The 27779-nt window shown below is 44.9% G+C and overlaps 1 protein-coding gene across 3 annotated transcripts in view; it reads right to left on the bottom strand.

Moving 5' to 3' along the window:
- ANKFN1 (ankyrin repeat and fibronectin type III domain containing 1) overlaps positions 1 to 27779 on the bottom strand; it is a 302123-nt gene that overhangs the window by 9523 nt on the left and 264821 nt on the right. For all 3 annotated transcript variants that reach the window (XM_044422145.1, XM_044422144.1, XM_044422147.1), the window contains 7 exons: positions 26897 to 27029; positions 25965 to 26081; positions 21781 to 21996; positions 15279 to 15445; positions 13210 to 13348; positions 9145 to 9313; positions 2835 to 3001 (listed from right to left, as the gene is read on the bottom strand). In XM_044422145.1, coding sequence (XP_044278080.1) covers positions 2835 to 3001; positions 9145 to 9313; positions 13210 to 13348; positions 15279 to 15445; positions 21781 to 21996; positions 25965 to 26081; positions 26897 to 27029 — 1108 coding nt within the window. The remainder of the gene's footprint in view (positions 1 to 2834; positions 3002 to 9144; positions 9314 to 13209; positions 13349 to 15278; positions 15446 to 21780; positions 21997 to 25964; positions 26082 to 26896; positions 27030 to 27779) is intronic.

Raw genomic sequence — 27779 nt, 5'->3', positions numbered from 1 at the left:
TGGGCTGAGGGATCCCCCCCCCTTCCTCTAGCCAATAGGTAGAATACAGCTGGTTTTAATTTGAGAAGGAACCTGACAAGTCTAATACACTGTCACAATAATTTGGTACAAAACACTGTGGTTTTTTTTAAGGTCTGCTACATTTCCATCAATCGTGAACAATCATGAAACTGAAAGCTTAAATCCTTGTCTTCTCTATGAAATTTAGGCTAAGACCAGAGCAGGCCCCTATGTTGGAATTCTTAAATTTTCTATTTCATGTTTTTTTTTTTAAACTGCTTTCTTTATAAATCTGCCTTCCCCAACCTAATGTCCTCCAAAGTCTGCATCCCCAGCTGGCTGGGAATGATGGGAGTTATAGTCCAATTCATCTGAAGGGTCGTAAGCTGGGGAAAAACTGCTCAAGTGATGATACAAAAAAAAAAATGTTCATGTCAGCTTTTAGAATACATACATGCTTCCACATTTTGGGTCTGAAATCATTTTTCTGAAATGAAAAATTTGCACATGGTCAGCTGTTCCCCTCTCTAAAACTGCAGTCTTGTGCATGTTTAGCCAGGGAAAAAACCCAATCCTACAACTCCTAGAGAGCCAAACTGTAAAGTTTTCTTCCTGCTTTTCTGTGTAAACATGCATAGGATTGCCCCTTAAGCGCTCAACCCTTTGTTTACTATGTCATAACACTGGTGTTTGGGAACAACAATAAAAAGACCTTAGGTTTAAGGCTGGAGCGGCAAGGGCACGGGTGGCGATTTTTATCAAATTGCGAACTGGTGGATGTGGGCACAGTCAGAGGGGGATCGTTGCCAAGCATCTGCCCCAAAGACTGGGTGCTGAGGAGATTATCGTCAGGCCCAGGCTGCTTTGATGAAGTTCTAACTTTAGGACTACCCCAAGGGACATGGATCGCAAATTGGGTGGGGCACGAAATGGGGCGAAATCATGTGCAGCTTGCAAAATCTTTCTAGGCCGGGCTGTGCGAGGCAGAGTCTTTCTGTCGTGCTGCTCAGAGGGGATGCTAAGGTGTGCTCCGTGGGCTGGGGCTGCCCTGGCAGCTTCCAGAGGAGGCAAGCAAGGGGAGGGAGGGAGGCAGGAGAGCCGCCATCCACTCCTGGTTGCCCGCTTCCCTGCCCGCCTCCGGAAGCCGGCCACACCGCGGAGCAGCGACTGCTTCGTTGAGTAGTGCTGCTCCACGCAGTCGCTCAGCCTTTCGTTCGCTCAGCAGGAAGGATCGGGCAGCTGCAAGTGACAGCTCCAAGACCCTCTCTCCAGTTGCTCCCTCTGGACAACTGGCTCTGTATCCTGTCTCTTTGGGCAATGCACTGGGAGGAATTAGGCCCAGCCATTCGGCAGGAGCGATCAAAACGGGGAGCAGGCCCAGCCTTTCTCTGCGCACTCGCCCTGTCTCTCAGGTTGGTGCAGAGGTGGCTTCACTGGACCCAGTCTGCACTGCCGTTCGGAAACAGGCAGCTTGCAAACAGGTGGGCGAAGGAGGCAGCCGCTCTTCCCTGCTGTGGAGGAAAGCCCTCATGTACTTCCACCTGTGTGTCTTTCTCCAGTATGCTTTCTGGCCCTTGCTGAAGCGAAAGGAAAAAGGCCCTTCACTGTTTGGAATGCAATAATTTCTCCTGACCCAAATGCCTTCTTTTCCTTCCAATAAAAGCATCAGTGCTAAGCACCTTTTCAAAAACATGTGCACTTCATGTCATGCTGAGTTAGGACTTGAAAAGTAAATCCTGGGTTGCAATCAATGGGACTTGCTTTTGAATCGCTATTGCAAGGGTCCTGCAGTAAATTTTCTGCAGTAAGATGCTGCTTCCACAAGGGGGGCTAATGAGCTGGGACAGTCTTCTGCTATAGCCCATTGAATTGAACTGGAGGTAGGCAAGGGCGCAGTTCTTTATCCAATGGTGCTTGTGCAGGAGAGCCTCCTGGTGAACGGTGCCCCTTGTCTGGTCTGTTTCTTTCCCACCCTGCAGCTTTTTATTAGGTCTTGGAGAATCCGCGAGGCTCCCGGTTGCTGCGTTTCTACGAAGATCTACCTTTCAACTCGGTCTACCTTGTTCTTACTCCCAGATGTAAGTGCCTGTTGTTGTTCTGACAGGAAAAACATGCACCCAAATGCATATTTTCTCTCCATCCACTGAAGCATTAAAAAGCACACGTACTTTTTCACAGTGCATTTTTAAAGGAGCACCTTTCCCTAAAAAATAATTTCGTGCATTTGATTGAAAACTGAGGAATATGTGAACTTTGCTCCAATAGTGTGCTTGCCTTTTGTTCCAGGATGCAAATGGAGAACGTTACGGTAAAAAATGAAAACAAAATTTTCACACATCCACGTGGGGTCTTCATCATACTCAAATGAGTATGGCCTGATACTGCTGATTCACATTGCCTTGTGGTAGGGCTACCTCCGTCCAAAGAAATAGAGGTTTGGAGGGCAGTTTCCATTGCAGACTGACAGCCAGGTGGGGGCGTGGGGGGAAGCTTCACTTTAAAGGAAGAAAGGCTGTTATCCAAACTAAATTGCAATACACCGCTTTTTGCTTATACTAGAAGGGGAATGGGATTTATAACCCAAACTGACACACTTCTCTATAACACTCCAGTATAACTGTCATATGATTTTATCCATGAAATTCTCTCCAAAAGCAAGCAGGCAAGGGAAAGGGGGAGGGAAGAGCTGCAGAGTGGCTACTTCATAAAACCCAAATTGTATTTTGACACTAAACGTCTTTATGCTGTGCCTTGCCCAACAATTCGCCATTTAGGTTCCAAATTACAGCTCCTGCTAGAAATCACCTTTGACTAGTCAGAAAACAGACTGTTACCTGTATGTAATCTAGGACTTGCTGGTGTCTTTGTTTAGCAGCAGCGACTTCACTGTCTGAAATGGCTTCCCTTAGGGACTGCTGGGTGCTCAGAAAATCCAGCTCTATGACAGCAGAAAGGCGGCAATACAGACTAATAAATTTCTCCTTGTAACTGCAAAAATGAACTGCAGAGACAACAAAGCACAGAAGAAAGTGTGTTAGATGCAAAGCTCTCAAAAGCTTTCCCTTTCTGAGGAGCTCGACAGAGATAGGTTGCTCCTCTTGTGTTTTCCCCAGAAACCAAGCATCATCCCGAAGTTGAGTGACATTTCCTAGGAGTCAGCCGTCTTAGCTCGTGACGGTGAAAAGAACAAAAAGTGTTGTGGTATCTTAAAGTCTAACAGATGGATGGGGCCGACACTTTCATGGTGCTGGGCCTACTACAGGTGTGGAATGAGAGGAGCACGGTACAAAAAGGGCTGCAGTACTCCAGCACTTGCTTTGTGAATGGTTCACTTTGTTCTTCTTTGTATGCATTTGGGATCTGCACAGAAATGTCATACAGTGACTAGTATTCACGCACCCAACTGTTTACAATCCCCTCCCCTCCACAACCATCTGTGTGTGTATCTGTCCACTAAGGATAACATTTCATGCATTGGACAAAGTATAAAAGCCTGGGCCAGATGAAAGCTCATCTGTTAAGTCTTTAAAGCAGATAAAGATGAGCTTTTCTATTGCATTGCTTTCTGAGGTTATAAGACATATGCACATTCATGTATGCAGAGAAATCTGAATCAGACAGAACGAACACTTAAACAAGGATGTGTTCGCACATGCATTTGTATCACTCAATGATAGCAAGTTCTGGTGATGATGCATGCAGGATTGTCCACTGTGGTTTAAGCATCTCAGACACCCTTTCCACTCCAAGGACAGCCTTTTTCAATGCTAGCCATTCACAGAGAGTAGAATGAGCAAGTAGTGTCTGTGTCTATGTGCGTGAGCTCCATGCTTGGGTCTGTGTGGTGGTAGCCTGAATCTATAGCCATGAATTGTGCCACAGATGCTTGTGGATGAGCAACTGCTTGCACCATCCATGAGCGTTCGGGACGAAAGAGGGACTTCTTCTTGGCACGCATTGCAGGACCAGGGAGACATGGGTTCTTCAGGAGGAGAGGAGGGGCCCTGGGAAATGGGGTCTCCAGATTTCGAGATGGAAGAGGCAGGAGAGTTTCTCTCAAGGCTGTTCTCTGCAGGCGTTCAGCCAGACCCTGAGAATAGCCAGAGTCTGCAACTGCTGGGAGGGCCATGGGACAGGAGCAGGCAGGCCCGGTACGATTCTTGACCCTATGAAGTGGGGTCGTCTCGGAAGAGAAGGGCCGCCCACCAGAGGGCTGGTGTACAGCTCTGAGCCTGGCTGGTCTCCAGAGGGGCCCTCTCAGAGGAGTGGGGCCCAGGAGGGTTCTTGGAAGTAGTTTCTTGTGTGGATTCAACAATCTGCTCTGTGCATGGTCAGAGACGCTTTCTTTGCTGATTATGCTTTGCTGGATGAGCACTGGAGAAAAGGAGCTTTTACCAAAGAATGGTCTGTTGTTTTGAAAGGGCAAAGGGGGAAGCCTAGCTCCCACCAATGTCTTGATGTGAAGCAGACCTGCATTATGAGTGCTATGTTGCCCTCCGAAACATGGGATTGTAGCTCCTCCAGTCAGGGGGCAGCCACATCCCTCTCTGGCAGTTTTGGCAAAGGAAGCTGCAGTTTTGGTTACAGACGCTAAAATCTGGTGCTGTGGCCCTTGCAATATTGTTGGACAACTCTTATGTGCCCCAGCCAGCATGCGCAATGGACAGGAAAGATAATGGTTGCAGTTCAACAACATCTGGAAACATCAGGTTCCCCACGTGTCACAAAAAGGCCTGTGGCTTCAGTGAAGACTTGCTCCATGCAAAAAGTACCCGTACTTCCTGCCCAAATATGTGATGATGTCATGCAAGTTTATTCTTCCGTTACAGTCACATATGGGGAAGCTGATGGGATGGGGCACAAATGAGGTCCTAGTCATTTTGGAATAGCAATCAGCATATTAAAAAAAATGAAAATGGCCTTCTCTCCCAGCAAAAATAACATGCACAATTCAGTTCTGTGGTAAACCTAGATAGGACCATAGTAAGCTGCCCTGTATCAGCTCAGACTATTTAACCAGTTAGTTCAATATGGTCTACTCTGAGTGGCAGGAGCTCTCCAGCAATTCTGGTAGAGAGACTGACCATTCCCTTCACTTGGTAACTGTGAATTCTGCACAGATTATGTGACCTCGCAGATTTTTATTTTTTTTAAACTTGGGGGCAATTTGCAAAAATTTGCACTGTGCTTGTTTGATAATGTGCAAACTTTCAATACAGCTAGAGAAGCTGACCCATTTTTAAAAATCACCCCACAAAGCACTGCATACCTTTGTAAAAATGGACTTGCAGCATGGATTAACAAGGAAGGCAGAGGTGATATGTGGACAGGTGCACACTTTTTTCTTGGAACAGGAAAAGAGAGCCTTAGAAGAAATGAAGCCAAAGGGCTGCCGGGCAATCCTTTCCATGATGAGAACTTGTCAGATGTCTGCCCATTCCCATGGGGGCAACCATCTTTGCTTTTATAGAAAAACATGATATTCTCGCAAGAAGTCCCCAAATGCCCAAAAAGGGAGAAGGAGAGCACGTCCTGTCTCTTTTTGTTCTTTCCACAGGGCCAGCAGCTTTAGCAGTCTTTGAGGGGTTATGCGGTTTTGCAGCTTACATCGTGTGTGTAGCACGGTTGGTAAAATTACAGCTGCCGCTTCAGCTTCAGAGCTGAAGCTTCTTGCACTGTGGTTGGAAGCTGGGCTCTTAATGTTACTGTAACAAATGTTGCTTCAACATAGCCCTTTGTGGTTTCACAATTATAGATCTGGTAGCCACCGACTAATGGGGAATGGAAGCTTCCAATATTTTGGAGGTGAATCACAACCATTTTATAGGCACCAGGGAGAAATGTATAATAAATCAGACAGAAAATGGCCCCTGCTTGAGGGCATAAGATAGACTAGCTGGAAAAGTAAAATTGAGCTTTTATTGGAATTCTCTCCACAGTGCTGTGAAGCCTCACACTATAAATTCTCTGCATTGAGACAAATGAGCCAAATCTGCCAAAGCCTCGTGGTGCATGGCGAGTGGCTATGCTGTCTCCATTGCCTCCACTGTGATCTCATTAGATGTGGGGTTATTTTATCTTATTTTTGAGGGGGGAGGGTTCTTGCAGTCTCCTCTACCAACTCAGAAGATGGCCCTGAGCTCTGTGGCAGAACATGTGTTTGCATGCAAAAGGGCCTCAGTTCTAGCTTTGGTGCTCCTAAACATTTTGTGTGGGAGCTGTAAGAAAGAAACATTTGAATGTAGAAAGTAAATACATGTTCATCTAGAAGGGCCTTCAGGTGCTGGTGGGGGAAGCAGCTGGGAAAGACCTTTACTCAAGGGCCAAAAGAGAGATTACGCTAAATCTGTTTAAAGCATATTTTGCTCATTTTTACAACAGAGCAGGTGAGATGGTGGTGGTGGGGGAGTCCAGATGCTGTAAGTCCCACCATCCCTTGTTTAAGGCCTTGATCCGAATTAGGCCCCCTATGCCTACCCTAGCATTAAAATGAAAGAAAATCGGATAGAGGCAGCCACAGATTTAACATAATGCCTCTTCTGTGCCCAGTATCCTGGTGGCCCATGCCACTTTGAGTAGAGAGTATTGGGGTAGAGATATCAAAGTTTTGCTTTGGTACAGTGCAGCTTTTATGGCCCGATCACATGAGCATAACAATGGTTTGTCTTTCCTTTAAAGGAAATGGAGGGAGGGGGAGGAGACAGGGACAGGAAGATCCTAGCTCTGTGCCTTAAATCCTGGAAAGATATGACAGAAGACTGATTTGCAATTTCTGGATATGTAAGACCAGCAATTGTATTGATACACATTTGATTGTGCATGGCTGATGAGAGCAGTTCATGCTGGCAAAGTTAGTCTAAAAATCACTCATATCCCAAGAGTGGTGGGATTTCAGAGATGTATCCTAAAGCCTAATGGCAGCCTCAAAAAGCTCAAATAACTCAAAAATGGCAAACCAAAGGCTGCTGCTGGTGGTAGTGGGGAGAACATGTTCTTTGGGGAATTTCCTCAACTGTGCATCATCCAGTATTAAAAGACATGTGTATGTGTAGTTGGCTGAACCCTGAATCATTGCTAAAGTAGCGTGTAGTCCATAAACTGTCCATAGACATTCTGCCCACTGTGGGAAGGCCTGCATTAAATGTTGGCATCTGGTGTCATGAAGGTGGTGGACCTGATCAGCCTGGAGGTCAAGGAGGAGAGTGTGAGGCTGAAGGGAAAATGTCAGAGGTGGGCCTGGAACTGTGGAGAGAAAAGGTCTGGTGCTGATTTGAGCAAGCGAGGGACGTGGTTGAACTTCACATGCGGAATCATTGTGGGTAGCCAGATCTTTTTTGATGGGCATTTGCAGTCTATGAATGAAGAGCAACCTGAGTGTTGAAGGAAGCAATAGAGGAATGGAACGTGTGGTGGAGAATTGGCATCTAGACCACAACAACTGGAGGTGTGAATGAATGAAAGTAGGAAATGAAATGAGGTGATGAAATAGGTAGCCCCGTACAGCACTGCAGCATGCCATCTGTACTGCAAGCACGGTATCTGCAAGGTACCAGGAGGAGGCTTGGTGGTGCAGGGTTTTGCTTTGCTCATGAGTGCTTGAAAAGAGTCAGTCTTTGCCGTGCCCCCTCCTCCTGCTTCCTCAGGCATTGGACACATGGGAAAGACAGCTCAGGCTAAGAAAACCTTTACTGAACAATAGAAAAATGGTTAACCCAGTTTAGCATCTTGTTTGACAAGATCCTAATGCTTCAAAGCTTTCTAATGGTCAGGATACTAGCAAAATATAATGTTGGTTGATGCCCACTCCCAGTGGTTTCTGGCACCATAAGCACTGCAGCTGCTTGACTATCAGCTGGGGTGTTCCTGTATCCCACAAAGAGTGAGAATTCTGGGTTTGGCCTACCCATTTATGCTGTTGGCCACCATTATCCCTGGCAGGATAATCACTGCAGGGAGGGCCCGGCAACTGAATGCCAAATATCTTCACTACACACTTGACTAACGCTTTCCGAATCAATGAAGAAAATGGGATTAGTGAATTTTCAGTTTTGAATCAGAGGGTTTTGAAATGAGAAATACTAGGTTTCCAGTTTGATTGTGACCAGTATGTAGCTGTTGAATCATTTCGCTTTCATTGAATGGTGTCTGAATGCATGCTGAAACCTTACACCATTGGTCTTTTACATCTATACCGATACCTACATATCTAAACACAACAGCATTCGCACTTGCAGTGCTCAACCAGTTCTACCTTTTGCGAACACATGAGAACACATGATATGCCTTGGCGGGATCAGCCCTAAAGTCCATCTAGTCCAGCATGTTGCTTCCCATGCTGGAGAACCAGATGCCTCTGGGAAACTCATAAGCAGGGTCTGAAGGAAACAAACCGGTCGTCCCTGCACTGGTGGCTTCCAGACTTCAACTCCTAGCAGCTCCAGACAGCATAGCCAGTGATCAGGACTGCTGGGAGCTGTATCTGGGTGAGAGAGGCTTCAGGGTGCCGTCTCCCAGCCATGGCATCCAGTGCCAGGCTGTCTCTGCACATGCACAGAGGCAGCATGAGCCTAGGGAGCCACAGTGATCAAAACAACGGCTACTAGACTCATCCTGCACAGCAAATCTGAGTGTGCAGCCTGCACTGGAGCACCTTCTCTGCCTTTTGAATAAATCAATGAACTGATTCTATGTCAAATTCAGTCCTATATCAAAATGGTCCTTGAGAGGCGGTCAGATATGAATGATCAGCGTATGAAGCGAGCCTTTCTTCACATTGCCAACCGGAAAGCTGTGTGAAGGCAGTCTGAATCCCTTTGCTTTCCTTGAACGGAGCCTGAATTGTCCATTTCAGGACGCTCATGCCTAAGCTACACTGAAGGGGTCGTGCGTGGCTTGATCGCTTGTGGACGGACTGCCTTCTGCATTCCAATAGTTATGACTAGAGCGTGTAACATGGTAGCTATGCTCCCTCTATTACTTGTCTGTAGTCAGAGAGAAAAATGTTGTTGCCAAGAAATCATCACGTGATTTATTGACTCTCCACTGGGATGGGGGAGGCAAGGGCTGGAGGGGAACAGATACCACTTTGTGATTTTATTATAAGGCGACTGGGTTAATATTTCTAGGTGAAGCAAGGTAGTATACCGAGTTCAAACATCTGAAGAGGGAGGTTAAGGAATCCTGAGTGCGGGGTGTAAGGGTTATTCTGTCCTGGGGCAGTGCAGACGTCGTCTGAGGCAGGGAGCAGGAGAAGAAAGGACACATTATGACCCAGTTCCAACACCTCCTGTGTATACAGACGGAAGAGTTTAGCCTGCAGAGGGACACGTACAGAGAAGAAATGGGGGCGGGGGGTGAGGCGAGAGTTACAACATCGTACTTACATAAACAACCCCCCAAATGGTATAAAACATTAGAGCAAAGTTGCACAACATCCAGATTGGCATTTTTATAAACATAAAGAGAGGCAGAAATATATTTATGTGTGCGCGTTAATTTTGCTTCATAAAATAAAGATGTAAAGCTCTAATCATGTTCCACGTTAAAGCACACACACCCTAAGGTCCCCCAGAAAATAACATTTATGTTTCTTATTAGCCAGAAAATGATCACACTCCATGAGCTTTTCAAGATTATGATTGCATAATTATGTGAAAACATGAAAATGAATTCAATTAAAAAGCTTTAACGTTCAATTTAAGAGTTGGTTAGCAAAGCTATGCAGCTTTTTCTTTTTCTTTTTTTGGCCTCCCCTCCCCTCTCCCTTCTTCCCCACAGCCTGTCACCAAACGGGGCAATGAAAACGATTTAACAAGTCACAGCAAAAAATGCACAGTAACAAACAGAAAACTAAAATCAACTGGCACAAGCATATATTTTATTCAGATCCACTTTGATCCAAAAGTAAGGTATGGATCAGGGTTATCTTTAGGCTTATCTCCTCCTTGAAATTCCCAGAACTGTTCTCCTGCAAGCAGATAATGGCAGGGTTCAAAGCATCAACACAAAAAGAAGCCACCGTGGCCCCTTGTCCTCGTATGTGCCAGGGTGCGTGCTGTGCGGTTTGGCCGATGACCCTGGTGCGCACCATTTCCCACGTCTGCACCGTAGGGGTGACTTTGCAATCACCCCGGAACCTTTGGTTAGTTTCTAGGGTGGCTTCAACGCCCCCACACCTTGCACCTCTGTATGGCACGGGGAAGTGTGAGATGGACCTTCAGGATATGTGGGGATCCAACATGGCTTCTGTTCCTGTGGATCATCTGAACATGTCCAGGTGTCTATGCACGTTTCATTCATTCTCCTCCATTCAAAGTAATCTTGCCACTTTTTCGGCCTTATTTATACTTTGCACAATTATGCAGCCCTGCAGATTCATTATGTGAGCACTGGTGGACTGGGTGACGAACAACAATACAGAATAAGTTTTAAATTAAACATGTTTTTGTACAAGCACTTGCTACCTCCAAGTGTGTAATTGTGTGAGATCATTTTAAAAGGGAGAGGGCAGGCTACGAAGATTATAGAGAAAAGGCCCTTTGCTTCAGAATAAGCCAGCAAAGACAAAGAAGAGGCTTTCTAATTGCACAAGGAACATCAGACCCAGCCTAATTGCTTTGTAAGCCAAGTGACTCTCGCCTACTGGAATCAAGCATAGCAGGCCATAGTCATTTTGAAGCTGTTTCATCTACAGTGAAATGGCTTGTTTTAATTGATGGTTCTGGTGAGCAAAAATAAGAATGTTCAGCAAAAGCCCAATGGTGGTTTATTAAAAGTGGACCAGATGCTTACAAGTCTCCCTTTCTTAGGTGTGGAGTGGAGAGGAGATCCAAGATTAACAATTTAAACCTGTGCATATCTTTGCATGAGTTCAATGGGACTTACTCCATGTTACTGAGAATCAGCTAAAAGAATCAGTTAAACCCAGTTTAGCCATTTCACAATTCTCTCCAATTTGCTTTAATTGTCACTTTTGTTTAAGTGTCACGTTCATGATTTTTTGCTTTAATATGTTTCTCACCAGCTCTGAAAGTAACTTGCATAGCAATTTTGGACTAAATCAGCTGGAACTGGGAACTGGATCGTGCATGGAATAGCTATGAAGTGAGTGAAGAGATGAACCCGAGGTCATTCTGTAATGACCCGAGGTAAAGCTGTTGACGGGCAAGGACATCTCAGGAAACTTGGGACAAATCTCGGACTGTTCCTTTTGGATCAAGGGATGATTTGCGTACACTGCAAAGCATGGCAAAATAAGGTGGGATGGCACTTCTCTGTTTTATGTATTTTCACCTTTCAGCCCCATCTTCTTGCTTGCCCCATGGAGATTTTTGGGGAGCCTTACGAATCAGTACTATAAACTATAATACAGAAAGATAAAAATTCTATCCGTTTTGGGAAGCAGAAAATGTGGTATGTTTTAAATGTGTCCTGAAAATGTACTTGTTCACCCGAACTTTTTCTGGCTTTTAATTAATTGTAATTAATCATGTGGCACTCTATCTCACTGTTCCTTGTATTGCTTTTTTGTAGTTGAAATTGTTTTGAATAATGTATTTAAATATGTTTTTAATATTTCTATGTCAGCTGCTTGGAGATTTTATTCTATTAAACAGTATAGAAATGCTATTAATAACAAAACAAATCAATAATAGAACACAAAGAAAAAGCACTAGGAACACAATAGTAAAAATAAAGACATAATAGCAAACAAAGATTTTAAAAACACTTTGCTGTCATCTGCCAGTGCAGACAAAACATTTCCAAATTTTAAGACTGAATCTATACAATATCTGCTTTGGAAAACTGTCCACATTTTGACAAGGGACCTGGAAAAGAGTGTCCCACAGGTTTTGAAGAAGCTGGTGAGAACACATCTCCACATGCTCTGACTATTTGAACTTGGTCAGTGGATAGTACAGGCAAGAAAATGTGTATGAAGCACTGATGAATGTAAAGGAAGTGGAAGGCTTCAGGAATCCAGACCCGGGCCCAGACCCAGAAGTCTTGTATGCAGCATCTGTACATTACATTGCTAAACCCAGGAAACTATAAGCAAATTTCTAGGACAGCCTTCCCCAACACCGGGGAATGGTGGGAGTTGTAGTCCCACACATCTGGCAGGCACCATTTTGAGGAAGGCTGCCTTGGCACCTAGACTGTGCAATGCTGAAGCCCTGTGAGATCATGCTGGCCGGTCTGGTCTGCTCTTGCTCTCGGCACACCCACTGGATTGCTTCCGCCACAGGCCATGCGCGTGTTGCCTGTGCATGCGTAGGCTCCCTCGGTGTGGGCTTGACCCCGTGACGAAAGTCTAATGGGCATACAACAAGTAGGAATGGAGGCTCTGTGCATAACCCTGAATCAAAGCACTGAGACATGCTCAGAGCATGGAGGCCAGCAGGTGTGATCAATGACTTTTATGGAAAGTTGGAAAAATTACTGCGACCTGCTTTAGGCACAACTTTTTGTGTTTTGAGACAACGCAGGAGACAAAAGTAACATGAAATCAAATCATGCTCCTCCCCGTGCATTCATGTATCTACGCACTGCATGTCATCGGCACAGGGCTAAAATGTCTTGATGACACGTATATTACATTTTCACAAATCCTCTCCAGGATAGCACAGGCAAATATTGCTATGTTAGGAATGTTCCTGGTGCAGGAGTGTGTGTGAACGCAGCCACTTACCACTCACTCAAGGTGATTGCATTAGAATGCTTGCACCCAGCTATCATGGGCTGGATTTGGGTGAGCAGGAAAAGGTCTTTACACTTTGTGCAGGCCAAATGCAGCACTGTAAAGGAGTCACAGTGCATCAATGTACTGCCCATGCACACAAGAGACGTGGCACCCAGCTGCCTGAAAGAGACTTGTTTTTGCGGCACTGGCGCTGCCTTGGCCGCCGTGAAGTGTTATGCTGAGGTTTCAGCAGGGGGTTGGGCAGCATCGATTCTTCAAAGCCATGAAGCCCAGAGCAGATCCTGCATGCATCCCTGCTTCCACGAACATGGGGCACCCATCCCTCCTCCCAAGTAAGCAGCCTATTCCAGGCCTATAGAAGGGCTGGTGAACCAGCTCTAGATCGGTATCTTTGAAACAAAGCAATGCTATTTCGTGGAAATACATATACATTGCAGATAGGTTCCCTCCAAGTTACTGCATCCCCTTGGAATGAATCGGGCAGTAAGTATCAAAACACACCATACCTGTCGCAGAGGTAGATGGATCTGTTTAAGGAGCGCTTTCGTTGCCATCTGGAGCTCAAAGAACAGTCGAGTTGGGCACTCATCTGTATTTTCCATAGATTCTGAGCCAGAAAGACTTTGGATCCATTCCCACTCCTCTCTGTATACGGAATGAAGTTAAAATTAGAAATATAACAAAAGTTCACAGCACAAGGAAGAATTTACTGTATGTATGTTTGGGCTCTGTTGAGGTTTTCATTCTCAGATAGTAAAATTTTCTAAACTTATAGCAGGCCTTATTGTTTGTGGTTTCCAAAGGGCCAACTTTCTGATTTCATTCTCTCTGTGTATATCAAGCTGAAGGCTTCTTTACTGAGATCTAAAAAAATGCCTTTGAAACATTTCAGCTTTCATTGACAAGCAGGCTGTTCCATGTTTCTATAATCTTTTAACACACATGCCTTGGGCTACAGTGGCATTTTTCCAGAGGGCTCAATTTTCTCATTAGGCTTTTCTAGCACTGCATGCAGCCAATAAAAATGGCTTGGTTTTTGCTAGACGCATTTCTGCTCTGACCCATCCCCTGCTTGTGGGTGGAGTGGCGTTGCCCATGTTGGTATGGAGAAGGGTGTTGGCAACATGCAGCTTGCTTGCCCTGCCAGCACGGATGGGTCTGGCAGGCAGAACCAGGCTGGCCACACCAGTTAGGAGCACGGGGCACAGTTCTGGTGGGTTGGGTTGGCACCGTCCCCGTGAACAGAGTGGGGGAAGTGCTCTGGGCAGGGGCATCCCTGTCGGGCCACCCGCTGAAGGGATGGCATTCTGGGTTCAGGTCAAAGGCAAACGGGGCACGGACAAATAAAATGGGTGGGGCCAAAATTCCAAACATGCCAGCATGTTTTATCTTAAAGCTCCTCCTGCCAGCAGCTAAGCCACTGGAGAGCAATTGCAACCTGTCACTATGTCTGTGTGTGAGGCAGCTGCACGAAAACTAGGCAACCATTGAATGATGGTGGTTGGGAGAAGAGGCGTGGCCACCTGTGGAGGCCTGGATGGCTAGGTGACAACACCAGGTGGGCTAGACAAGGGCCCTGGGCCTGCAGCTCCCTCTTCCTGGACGAGCTCATTTCCAGATGGCGGCAAGTTTGAGTTCCACCACTGGCCCTCATTGGCTCTGGGGCATTTTGCTTGTTTCTTTGCTTGCTTAGTGCTGCATAATGGAGATGGATTGTATTGTCAGGTTAGGGCAGTCAGAACCAATGCTCCAAATAAGGCAGAATGGGCAGGTAAAGGATGGGGTAGAAGGAAGCATTCTTGAGAAGCATCCCAAGGCATCAGTCAAGAGGAGAAAAGGGCTGCTTTGGATCGGTCTCCCAAAAACAGCAGAATGAGCAGGAGGGCCTCCAATGAAGCCGGGCCAGCTCACCCCATTTTAACGAAAGGGAAGTAATACACTCTGCCATCTCAGAAGGGAGCTTCTGGAAGACCATTAAGCCGGGAGTCTAAAATTACCAAATTACGCCACTGATTATTACTGTGTTATTCAAGCACTTTACAATCTCTAAATGGTGTCAAGGAGCAGGGTCAATTGGGAAACCATAAATCAATAGGCATGAAGCTGTTGCCATTTGATTGTGGAGACATGAAAGGTGTGCGAATTTTGCTGGAAACGTATCTTCGCTGGGTGAATTTCCCGTCCAATAACAGTTTGGAAGTTCTGTAACATAACATACCTTCTGTAACATAACTTAGAAAACTAAGTAACTCTGGATCCAGAGTTGGGTGAACCTGCTATGGTACTCGGGGAGCAAGGGCGCATGGCTTCCTAAAAGGAAATCTGGACAGTCACTTCAAACTTTCTAGTCTTTGCATGACATGCCATGAACCATCAGGGTCCTGTAAAGTGAAAGCTGGACGCAGAGCTTGCAATGCTGTGCTCAAATTCTGCCCTAGGTTCTGTGTCTGGCAGTGCATCAGGTGCAGTCTCTGTGCCATAGAGGATGAGGAGAGAAAATATAGAGTGACTGGGTATGGGACTGCGACCCACGAAGTGCTCACTAGATGGTGGGAAGGAAAAATGTTCCACTCACTTGGACACGTTGCTGTTGTCTCGTATTTTAACATGACACAGAATGTTAGGCAGCTTTTGCAAGACAAGGACTTTTATCTGATCCACTGAGCTGCAGAGTTTCAGGTAGCCCAAGTAGAGGCCAGGGGCCAGGCGCTGTTGGCTTCGTCTGTGATAGGAAAGTGTATCCTGTTGGAAAAGAGAGAAAATCTTAAGCTGGAATGTCTTCTTGGATTTGTCTCTGTATAAAAGGAAAATGCAGGATCACAGAGCCACTGCTGGTATTATGGAAGACACTTTTTTTGCCTCCTTCCTTTTCCTCAGAATGGTTCGCTCTGTTTAATAAACCACAGATATATGTGTTTAAAAAACAGCTTTAATATGCTCTGGAACATCTAGAGCACAGCTTCTTGGAATCAACTCCGAGGACTCAGGCATTTAAAGCAAAGTTTTGGTGGAACCAGCATACATAAAATTTGTGTCCACATTCATGCCCACCATCCCCATCCCCAGCTACCTCAATGAATTTAAGAGCCCCATTAGCACTGGAGTCTCTGCAAATCCCAATGCACACAGGTCGCCCACATCGAATCTGTGTCCTGAGACTTGGAGGGGGTGCAGGTGGCACGCAGGGGGCCATGTACTAGACTATTGTGCAAAGGGAGCTTTGACTGTATGGGGTTCAAGAATGGGGCCAGCAGGCGCAAACCTGATCCCTCCCTTCACATGTTTACTTCTATGATTGTTGGCACAGGGCATTGCTCTTCTGATGATATGAGGGGAACTTGGCTGCGAGAGCAGAAGGAATCTGCTGCTGGATTCACAGTGCGCTTCTTGCCACCCTGCAGTTAGACATGGAAATGCTTCTGGTCCTGTAGAGCAAGAAGCCTTGTTCTAAATGAGTGATGAAAGCATTCTAATTAATACTTGGATGATCCAACACTAATTATTCTCCCAGCCACAAAGATTGCTTCAGCCTTTGTTTGGAAACCAGCAGAGACCATCTCACAGTTGCGCCCAGTTAGCTCCTTTGCCAAGGTCAGAAATTCATGGTTTGCTGATGTTCTCTGTGTTTCCCCAACATATAACATAGCTTTCCAACATTTACTGCAGGAAAAGGATAAGGGGGAAAGGGATCAAATGAGAATTGCCAACAAAATGCACCTCAAGTGAAATTTCGGGATACATTTGGAGAGCCTTGCTGAGGCCAACTAACTGAAGGGAAATGAACAGAGCTTTGATACATGAGAGCAATTTTGTTGGGTTCCACGTGGCTTTCTTGCCATTAACTTTTTTACAAACTAGAGCCAGAGAAGTCAGGGTTGCAGAAGAGTTGTCACAACTGTTTTTTAAAAAGTGAATTGGGCAGGTTCTCTTTTCTTGGGGAGGAGAACCAGCAAGGAATTGCAACTGGAGATGAGCGTTAAAGACGCTAGGTTTGGCCCATCCTCTATCACAGGGCATTTAATTAGTTTATTGGGGTTTGATAGCTGTTTACCACTCATTATAACATTTGGTCAATCTACCTTAACCTATATTAGTGATGTGGAACAGGAACTCTGTGTGTGTGTGTGTGTGTGTGTGTGTGTGTGTGTGTGTGTGAGTGAGCATATATGTATACATGTATATATGTATACATATATATTATCAGTAATACTTTCAACATCAGTTCATATGTTCTGATCATTACTGTGCAGCTATATGGTTGTGTGTGTGTGTGTGTGTGTGTGTGTGTGTTCTGTTTGGTTTGTTTCCCCCCTTTTTCTGTATGTGTTTGTGGTTCCACTCGTTTTGTATTCTCAGTGATTTTTTTCCCTGATGGTTAGTTTTTCTGAGAAATAGTAAAAGTCAAAATAAATAGTATAGTTATTAAATAGGCCTTATGAATTAATTTGGGTAAGCTATAGTAATTTTATGTTTAAATTTAGTTTAATTTTGGTATGGTAATTTTTAATGATATTGTAAACATTATTTGTATTTTAAATTTTATTTTTTATGTGCTGTTGTTAACTGCCCAGAGAACTTTGGCTATTGGGTGGTATAGAAATGAAATAAATTTGATGATGATGATCCTGTCCATAGCTTTTCTGTATTGCAAGCCCTCAGGTCTATGTATGGAGGTTACTGTGCAGCCACAGACTGGAGGCGCTCTCCCCATCCAGGCGAGGCATTGGCTTGCCTCACCAGCAAGAGGCATAAAGGCTTCCTGTTCAGAGTGGTTTGACGAGTCAAACTGCCCTCCCTGGATACTCCCTTGTGGCACCACTCCGACAGCAAGGTGTTAATAGCAAAATCCCTCACTAGGGGAAGGGGCGAGTTAGCACATCCCTCAGGCATGATCTTGTGCCCATGCCCTCAATGCATGCAACCCTCCAAACTCAGCAGCTTTTGTGCATCCTATGCCCATATAAAGACTCGGCAGAGGGAATCTTTGCCACTGCTTTACCTTGCACTGGGTACCTTTTTCAGTGCCTCTTTTCCTCTCCGCCAGGAACGGAGAGGGGTGGAGGCTGGAAGGGGGGTAAATCTGTGGTGCCCAGCCTCCTCCCCTCCCTGCCCCCACAGCATGCTCTTTGCCCCCCTCCAAGGCCCAGTTGTGACCCTGAGGGGCCACCAGCCTGGTCCCTTCCATGCCAGGTATGAGGGGCCAGGGCAGGGCTTGGCTTCTGGAATCTCCACTCTGAGGTTGCAGGACGTGATCGCAGGTGATGTCCGGAGGCTATAATAGGGGCATTGCACCCTGTAGTGCCAGCCAATTGTGTCACCAGCAACATTCCAAGGCAGATTTTGAAGCTCCTAGTCCCGCTGAACTTTTGACGGAAGTAAGAAGAAAAGAAAAAGGAGCTTCATATAAACCCTGCAAAATTTCTCAGCAGCTCTTCACTAGGGATGGAAGACTTATTGGTACAATTTGTCTTTTAATGCAAATTGATCTAATTTCACACTTTGGAGAGTCTATTGAATTGAAATTCAGTTATCCTTTGAAATGTGCACTTCTTCAACTTCAAGTCTCCAATAATATAGTACATCCAAAATATTGCACATTAGAGGAAATACTGTTCAAAAATGCATTGTGCTGGAAAAGTGCTTGCAAGAAATGTGTATGATAGCCAAAAGTAGAAAAATTTGGAGAAATGTTGATTTCTCCAGATCTCCAAAATAAGGAGAAATGTAAACAGAAATGCTTATGAATGTTCTTACAATTTTTTTTTAAAAATCCTCACAATTAGGATAAACCAAAGTAAAAGGTCAGGAAAACTCTCAGAGCCAAAGATAAATTGAACTTAGGACTGGAAAAAATGAGAAACAGAGAAAATATCCATCTTTAATTTCCATGCATCTCTCTGCAGCTCATGAATATTTCAAAACTGAATTGCGTGATATGGAAGAGGGCAAAATTAAGCTCAAATTAGTCTTGCATTAAAGATCTTATGGTATTGCTTGTTTGACATTTTGTCACTGAAGTAAAATGCAGAAGCATCATCTTTCCATGCCTGTGCACATCTCAAAAACTGTTACTGAATGATTCACCTATTTTCTACTTACATTTAATTAAGCTTCATTAACTTGCAGTTTGCATCCTTTCCTACTTTGAGAATTAAAAATGTTTCCATTTATTACTTGCAATCTTGTACAAATGGATCCAGAGTTTGATATAGAGAATTCCTTACATTTACTCCCAGGCAAAACACAACACATGTTTCAAACCTCTGAAGATGTGTTCACAGGCTACCAGAGGCTGCTGTGGAGGTGCAAGCTTGCATTGCTTGCAAAGACTGAAATGCTCAGGTCCTTGCCCTGTGTCCAGCAGCTATGAGGCTTCTGGCTAAGATAACGCATGAACTTCATCTCTGGGGGATGCGTTGGGAGATGGTGGCCAATTTAGTGCATGGACCTTTCTTCTGATGCCATTTGAAAATGGTGCCAGGAGGTGGCAGCCAAGGCAGTGCATGGGCTTTTGATGCCACCCAGTGGCAGTGGTCTGAAAATGTCCGTGATGAGCTGCATCAGCTATCAATCAAGAACTAAACTATTCCGATAAAATGGGATAGAAAGTCTATTGGCTAATGGACATTCCAGGAGGCAGAAAAATGCTTTTGCAGAACAGCGCACACAGTCAAGCAGAACTTCCCACTCATTCCTGCCACTAGCATTCTCAAGGGCCTGGAATGCCAAGCCCCCCGAAGGTGAGGCTGGAGTGTTTCCAAAGAACAGAGTGCTGCGCCTGAACGAGCTATGTCATTCACCCCGTAATGCAATTGGTCCACTGCTACTGATGTCAGGGAAAGGCCTGTGTGCACCCTCCCAACTGGATGCAGCATTTTACTGCCAGAATAAACCGAGTCATCAAATATGAGCTACTTTCCATTTGCCAACACAAGAATCTTTATGATCTGAATGAGCTCTCCAAGAGGACTGGCAGTGTCGGTACTTAACTAACATCTAAAAAGTAATATAAAGAAGGCTTTAACTGGGAGATATATAACATTCCTTAAAGATTACCCTAATAAATGAAACCGACTGCCATCCTGAGTTACATGTGCCACTGGAATAGGGTGAGGATTAAGGAACCTGGCCCTATGCCTTCACCACTGGGACCATCTGCCATTGCTACGCCTGGCTCCAACCCATGCAATTGGATCTTCATTGTCACAAGCATTTCACGAACAAAATACCCATTTGATGATTCAACAAGTAATCCAAGAAAGGCTGGACATTTGATAGGAATGAACAAACCATTAGGGGAACTTTTTTCCACTAGGGATGTGGTGGAAACTTGAGCAGACCTGTATTTGGGGTTTCCTTATATAAAATATATGCTCCATTCTCCCCTACCCTCTTTTTAATACCTGTAATGCATTTTTAATGCCACAAGTCTAGCCTAGTCTAGCGTGCAATATTCCCATCCACATATCTTTTAAATGAAACAGAAACCCACAAATGGGGAGAGGGTATTATTAACTGTTGATTTTCAGCACGTCTGATTAGTTCAACTGGCTTCTCTGGAGCCGCTTTCAAGTTAAAGGGCTTGGAGAGATAAATGTTTGCAGTAGTTAATACAGAATGACTGGGCGGGAGTGACCCACAAGCAGGAGCGACACACAAGCCAGTGACTTATTTTGGTTTCTGGTGGAGATGTGTGAGAAATTGCTCTGTCAAGTGTTTTTAGAAATCAGTTTACTTGATTTGCTATCAGAAATCCAGGCCAACAATGCATTCTGCAGAAATAAAATTGAAATGTGTTTGTCCACAGGCAAGCATATAAAAAAGGCTAAAGAAAAATGGGTACATTTCCAAAATGCTCAGAAACATGCTTTAGTCTATGGGTGCATGTCTCCAAAAATGTGTACATTTAAGAATACATATGCTGTATGCATGTGTTACAAAAGTTCCATACATTGTGTGTGTGTGTGTGTGTGTGTGTGTGTGTGTGTGAGAGAGAGAGAGAGAGAGAGAGAGAGAGAGAGAGAGAGAGAGAGAGAGAGCAAGGGGGCAATTAAAAAATCACTCAGCGGTGAGCCAGAATAGGCTTCACCTCAAAACCAAACAAACAAAAAAGACAGACTCAGCAGGACCGAGACTGACAGACACATCCATCTCTGATGTCGTGTCCCAGGGCATGCCTACATGTGAGGTTTCCCTGCACTTTCAGTATCTCATGCTAAATAAGGCATGTGAGAAGCAGGATATATCATGGCATGTCAGGACTGAATCCCTGGGTTGATCTTGACTGTTGAAAAGCCATGGTCTTCCTGACCAGCTGCTTGGTTCCAGGCTTCTCTTGTTTATCTGACTTGCCTGAAATCCTCCTTTCGCTGAGTGTCTAACTCAGGTGTAGGGAACAGGTATGGTTGGCTGCAGTTCCCATTGTGTCCCAATATTGGCCAAGTTGGTGCTCTTGGGAGATGCAGTCAAACAGCACTGGAAGAACAACACATTCCTCAGCTGTAGTCTATCTGATCTGTCTGACCTGTTTGCTTCCCTATTTCTTCTCCCTTGAGCTGGACTTGTTTGTATCTAGTGGTTCGGCTGGAATTCTTGTGTTGACTTGTTTGCTTAGAGTTCCTGGGATGCCAGTTCTATGAAGAATTCTGATTCATTTGGGCCATAAGTATCTACACTGTATCTACACTGCCAGTTGAACTTCGGTCCTGTTGACATCAGTGAGACAAGTTAGTCATGATTTCATTGAAGACCCACTGCTTTTAAAGAGAATTAAGTTCAGCAACTTTGATCTGGATCAAACCCATCTTCTGGCCTATGTGTCCCACAGAAGGGCTCTTTTAGTTAATTAGGGTCATGTAGGTTTGTTTGTTTTTTAAGAGAGAATTATCCATCATGAACCTAAGGACAGATTCCAATGACTACATCTGGGTAAGCTTCCAAAGCTGGAAACTTATGAAGCTCCCTGTGGGTGCTGTAAGAGGCAAATTGGTCCCATATGGCTTGATGGGTCCTAAAGTTCCTTTATCAGAAGGATTTTTTGGTTATTGGACCATATATGTGAGGAGCGACAGGGATACCTGGATTGTGATGAGCAAGATGTCTAATGCTGTAGGTTCCTCTGGTGTTGAGAGAGATTTTCTCTGGCTCTGCAGCTTGGATATCTGCATCCATTTGCCATTAAAAAAGGAATAGAGAGTCTCCACTTCTCTTATTGTAACGATGATAATATTGCCATGCCGATCCTTGATTGGTTCATAGTAGACTCGGCCCAAGTTATGTGTACCCAGCAGATTCTGTGTGCAGGGGTGGGGATGGGGATGGAAGACAACAAAACACATAATTAGTGGCTCTCTGATGCAAACACTGGTGCTCACATCTTCATGTATCTGGAGACCTGGTGCTGGTGATGGGGACAATAAAGCTCTCATAACCTTGTTGTCCATATCACATCGGGCAGAACCCCATCACTCAGTCGCACGGCAACACACTTTCTCTGTTGTGGCACCCTCCTTCTGGTATGCCCAGTCCCACTCTGCAGTATGTAAGACACCAGTGTTCATGGACTTTTGATGAGAATTAAGAAACCCTACTTGTTTACTCTGGTTTTTCCCAACCATTACCTTGCCCAAACGTTGTTGAGCTTTTATAATGATGTACAGTTGTATAATCCAGTAATCCACTTTGGGTTGTTGTTTTTAAAGTGAGAAGTGGTATATAAATATTCTAAAACAAACAAACAAGCCAGCCAGCACAGCAACTGGCCAGTGCAAAGGAGCAGCCCAGGCTTTCAGCTCTCTCGAGGATAAATTTGGAGCCTCTCCAGGTTTCCAGGATGATAAATCCCAAACATGAGTGGCTGGCTACATCCGCCCTGGTGAATGGGTGTATGTGTTGCAGTCACAGACTAGAGCTTGTGCTTGTCTCAGATACATTCTGACACATCAAGAATACACAATTCCAGAAAGATGGAACAGAAGGTTTTGGAGAGACCATCATAAAGGGCCTGTGCATCATGACCCTGTGGGACACAACCCCACCCCAAACATGTGCTTTGGAGGATCCCTTTCATGGCATCAGGTCACTAATCCATTCAGCCCAGTGCTGCTTGCTCTGGCTGGTGGCAGCAGCCTTCCAGGATTCCAGGCAAAGCTCTTTCCCACTCTTCCTGCAATCTGAAAAGTCTTTGAACATTGGAACGTCTACATTCCAGAAACCATGTGCTCAACCACTGAGCTATGCTCCCTCCTGTGGCCCCGGGTAGCAGGGGCTGGAAGCGTTTCATTCAGCTCTATTTTTGCAACTCATTGACAAACATAACTTAAAGGTCGGGGGGGGGGGCACAGTCTGGCATAGGCTGTAAATCGCAACACAATGGAATTGAGGGCAATACTCCCATTGAGTTTTAACGGGACTGGACGACATCCATGAACTTAGATCTTTTCTTACAGATGGTAATGGGAGTTTTAGCACTTACTTCAAAGTAAGGAGAATTAATCCAATATGGAGATCATTTGAAACCTCCCCCATGTATCCCTCAGTGGAGCTAAGGAAAAATTCTTTTGGACGGCTGGGTAGAATACGGGTGGATGGTTTACAGAATCAATGCACATGTTAGCCTCTGACTAATTCACTGTATCTATGGAATCCTCTCTTAAGGGATTTAAGCACTACTGGCATTGTTTCCTTGAGTATCAGTAATGCCTTTCAGTTTCAAACTTCTTTGGTTAAAAAGGGCATCAACACTGCAGGTATGTTTGAAAGATGCTGCCTGCTGAAGTGCTTTATCACTGCAAATTGTAATTTTCTATGGAGAACCTATAGTAATGTGTGTTTCAGAAAACTAAAAAATTATGAAGAATTCCCATGACAGGCAAACATTCTGGCAAAGTAAAAGAAAACTAGAAGGGTGGGTGGGGGAAGCCCTTTAAAAAGGCAACATGACAATATAGTTGAAGGGCAAAATAAGTGGGTCCCCATCCTTTTTTATGTTTTATTTTTTGCTGGGGTTGCTCTTCATAGGTTAAATTATAGAATTTGAAAACAGAAATTGCAAATAATTCATGGGTGCACATTTATAATGGACCCCCAATTACCTCCAAAGTTGTTCAAATTCTCTCTTTGGTCTTTGGCATGTACAAAGCATAGTCCCACACTTCACTCAGACATTCTTGGATAGATGGATGTTTGTTTGCTTTCAATATTTATTTACTTACTTATTTAAAGCATATTTATCTCGCTCCTCAGCCAAACAGGCTCCTGGAGTGGTTATTTGCCACAAACAAATCTTGCAACGTTACCGTGTGTGAGATCAAATCCCCTGACTTTGTGAGACAATACCTCATGACATTTCAGTGGGGCATATGCAGGAGAACCTCTTGCCCAATCACGTCCTATCAGTGCCTTGGAGGACTAGGGTTTGCCACGGCTGGAAACAGGATACGCGACTAGGTGGACTCTTGGCCTGGCTGACCACAACTTTTTTCCTTCTCCAAAAAGGCACGCACTTATGAAGGTCAGCATGTTGACTTCAGTGCAATCAGCTCCTGAAGAGATGCCCAGATGTCTCAAAGAAAAATCCCTAGCATTTTAAATATGCTCCCGACTTTGGAAGGTTTCAAAAGATCTACAGTAAGCTAGTAAGGGGTGGGAGTTGTTTAAAAGGAAAACCTGAATTGACAATGCGGCACATTGTACATGTATGAAAGCAACGGGGCTGTACATTAACCTTAATGACATTCTCATATGATAGATAAAGCCACCCTGAGCTGATTTTATCTGCAGACACTATTTACTTCTGAATGGCATTATTAAAATTGTTTATAACTGGAGCACTCCAGAACAGCTAGCACAGTGACTGCCATTTAGAAGTGACTTTAAGTAGATATTTTAGCTTTAGGCATCCCCATCCAATGCACACAGTAGGTGTTCTGTATCCTTATGGGCTGTCTTCTCTTTTGCTGCTTGGAAAGATTTGCTTAGAGAGTCATGCTCTTTATTTTTCAAACCCATGCAGGATTTGTAAGAACATGATTCACAGTCTCCCCACACCCTTTTTTTCTTTTTGCCATAGGGATAACAACGCAAAAACACAAATCTTGTAATTCAATTTTGCTACATGGCTGGGTATATTCAGCCCATACACCCAAGGGAGTAAGGCATTTTAGAGGCTAGAGAAACAGTGGTGTTATTTTCCATATGAACCCTATTTGGCATACAATATTTAGCATTACAATCCACTTTAACGCCTCCCCAACCTAATGCCCTGCCCTCACAACCCAGCTGTGACCATCATCCTTGTCTATTGGCTATGCTGGCTGGGATAAGGAGAGCTGTTGTCCAGAACATCTTGAGGACCACAGGTTTTGTAGTAACTTGGGCTAGTTACTGATCAATCTATTCCAGGGCCTGTACTAGACCAGGGTTACAGGATTCTAGAGGAATGAACCAGAGGTCATCACTGTAGGTCAGGAAAAAACCCAAATGGTAAGCACGAACATTTGCTAAGATTAATCTGCACTCTGTCCTTAGAGTTCCAGGAACTCAGACTACGATACTATGCAAGAAACCAAATCTTCCCACAGTAATGCTTACTCCTAGAATTGAACCTGTCGCCCCACTTGCTGCTGCTGCTGTTTTCAAAGCACCCAGGGGTGGTGCTGCATCCTTTAAGGTTCCTGGCTTCTGTAGGAGCTTCTTCCTAATCTACCAAGGCTTAGGCATTGATTGCCGTCTTCTTCAGACAGTCCCAGGACTGGGCCTCTCTCTTGTCAAGGTGACTGAAGGCCAAAGTTATGGCAACAAGGTGTTTGTGGTGCTGCAGCCATACACTCTGAGGGTACAGCTGGAAAGCAGTCCTCCAAGTACAAAAGGATGAGATACTTCAGTGGCATCTATGCGGTAATCTACACATTGTTCCGGGTGTCTCTTGACTTGTGCAGAGCCAGAAGATGGGAAGAGAAGTATTCACCTATGCCAGGCATGTGTGGGTGAATGGATTACGTGCTGCAGCGCTCAGCAAACTACTCTTTATTTCCTGAGTCACATTTAATTCCATTCTGGCTTCCTATTTCATGGTTTATTGATGACCTGTTTGCTCTGGCTGATGTTTCTGACTGTGCTCCTTGCTTCCCAGGAGATGCCAGTTCTCACCCAGAGGACAAGCCAGTGGGACATGCTGAGGCAGATGACAGCTGACAGCTCCTTCCCTGCGAGGCCATAAACTCGCCACAACCCGCTACTGAAAATGTGCGGTGCCACTAACCTGTAACTGGGCTGTCGCAGAGAGCATTTTCTGCCGAGCTTGAAGTGCTGTGGAGGAGGACACGGAGACAGACATGTTCTGCCTCATCCACCTGATATCATCCCACATACAAGACAGCTGCAAAACATACGGCAAAATTGGGATTGGGTGCAGGGAGGGAAGAGAGAATGAATTTACCTTTCAAACAGTAGCTGTGGTTCATTTCACATTTCTGTGGGTGGCAGTGGACTGTGAGGAGTTGAGAGAGAGAGCTGTCGCCTCTCGCCACCCCAACCAGTAGCATTTCTTGCAGTACGCAGTCCTATCAAAATGGTTGGTGTATCCATGGAGGCCCAGAAGCAACATGAAGGAGCATACTCAGCATCCAGAATCCCTACCTTTTAGCCACTGCCTCACCAGCCCTTTTCTAACAGCCAGGCTCTATGACAGAAAGTGATCCCAGACAAAGAAAGGTGCCTGGACTGATAGGGAAGTTAGCCTCCCTCGTTGCCACCAGACCCCATTGCACACGTCTTTTCTAGGCAACTGTGGCACAGCTTGGTTTTAACACAGGGCTCAACCATAGCGATCTCTAGCATAGCAAAGCATGGCTCATACCAGTATTGTGCCCCCCCCCCCATTTTCTTTCTTGCACTTGAAGCTCAGCAAGCACCCCATCTAGCTCTCTGATGTCTTCCAGCTTGAGACACAGGTGGAGAAAACCAGCCCACCTGCTGGCTCTCCTCTGGGAAGCTCATTGTCTTTTCCCTTTGCATCCCCTTTGGATTCCTAGCACAAGTCACAGGCAGTCCGTGGCCTCCTGATCATGTTGGACTGCAGCTCCCATTACTCCTGACTCTTGGACATCCCTGCATGATATGGACACGCATGCGGCTGAGGAAGGGGCCAGGCTGTCGGTTTAGGAAGGAAAGTGAGGAGGGCTCCTACTGTACCTTGGTGAACCAGAGAAAATCTTGCATAATGGAGCTGGAGTGAGAGTCGTCTATCTCCACAATTGGAATCTGATCTTCATTGGTTACTAGCATGTTGTCTTTGTAGTAGAATATCACAGCTAAATAGAGTCCTCTGAAACCAAAATAGTAAAACGATAAAGGGAGTAATTAGAGGCTGTCCTGGGGAGGCCAAAGATTTCTGCACAGCAGTGCAGGAACAAATTATTCTATTTGTCTCATCTGACCTAGCAATGGACCAAAGCAATAGAATTCGCTCAATTGTTCCCAAGAGGGGGAATTTCCCAGAAATGCCAGGATGCTAAATTCTAGCAAATAATGCAAAATAGCTTCAGAAACACCACAGCTGATACACTTTTTTTTGTAGAACAAAAACAACTCGCCACATCAGGTTTTCTAACAATTCTGTCTTGACAAGTAGTAGTGCATGATTTAGACTTCTCTACTTTTGGAAATAAAGCTGAACATTCCATATAATTACACATAAGACAATGGTATGCATCAGGCAGAGATGGACAACTTGTGCCTCTCCAGATGTTTTGGCCAACAACTCCTATCAGCTCTAGCCAGCAAAACCATTGGTGAGAGATCATAGGAAATATAGGTCAACATATCCGGAGGGCTACAAGTTACCCAACCCTGCATTAGAAGTATGCAAAGAAACAAATACTTGTATTATTCCAATAATTTTGTTTGCAATATATTGAGTTCTTTGGAATTGGATACTCATTAGATACTCATTCTTTAAAACAGGGCCCTCCAGATGTAGTTGGATAGATGTGACCATCCAGATACTTTGGGCTACATCTACCACTGAACCTTTGCATTCTGGAGTATGTTTTAAGCTCCACACTCAGTTTGCTTG

This window comes from Varanus komodoensis, unplaced genomic scaffold, assembly GCF_004798865.1.
Source record: "Varanus komodoensis strain SLA01 unplaced genomic scaffold, ASM479886v1 scaffold12, whole genome shotgun sequence".
In the NCBI taxonomy this organism is placed as follows: domain Eukaryota; kingdom Metazoa; phylum Chordata; class Lepidosauria; order Squamata; family Varanidae; genus Varanus; species Varanus komodoensis.
The sequence above is the reverse complement of the archived record's forward strand: the minus strand, read 5'-3'. Positions and strand labels throughout refer to the sequence as shown.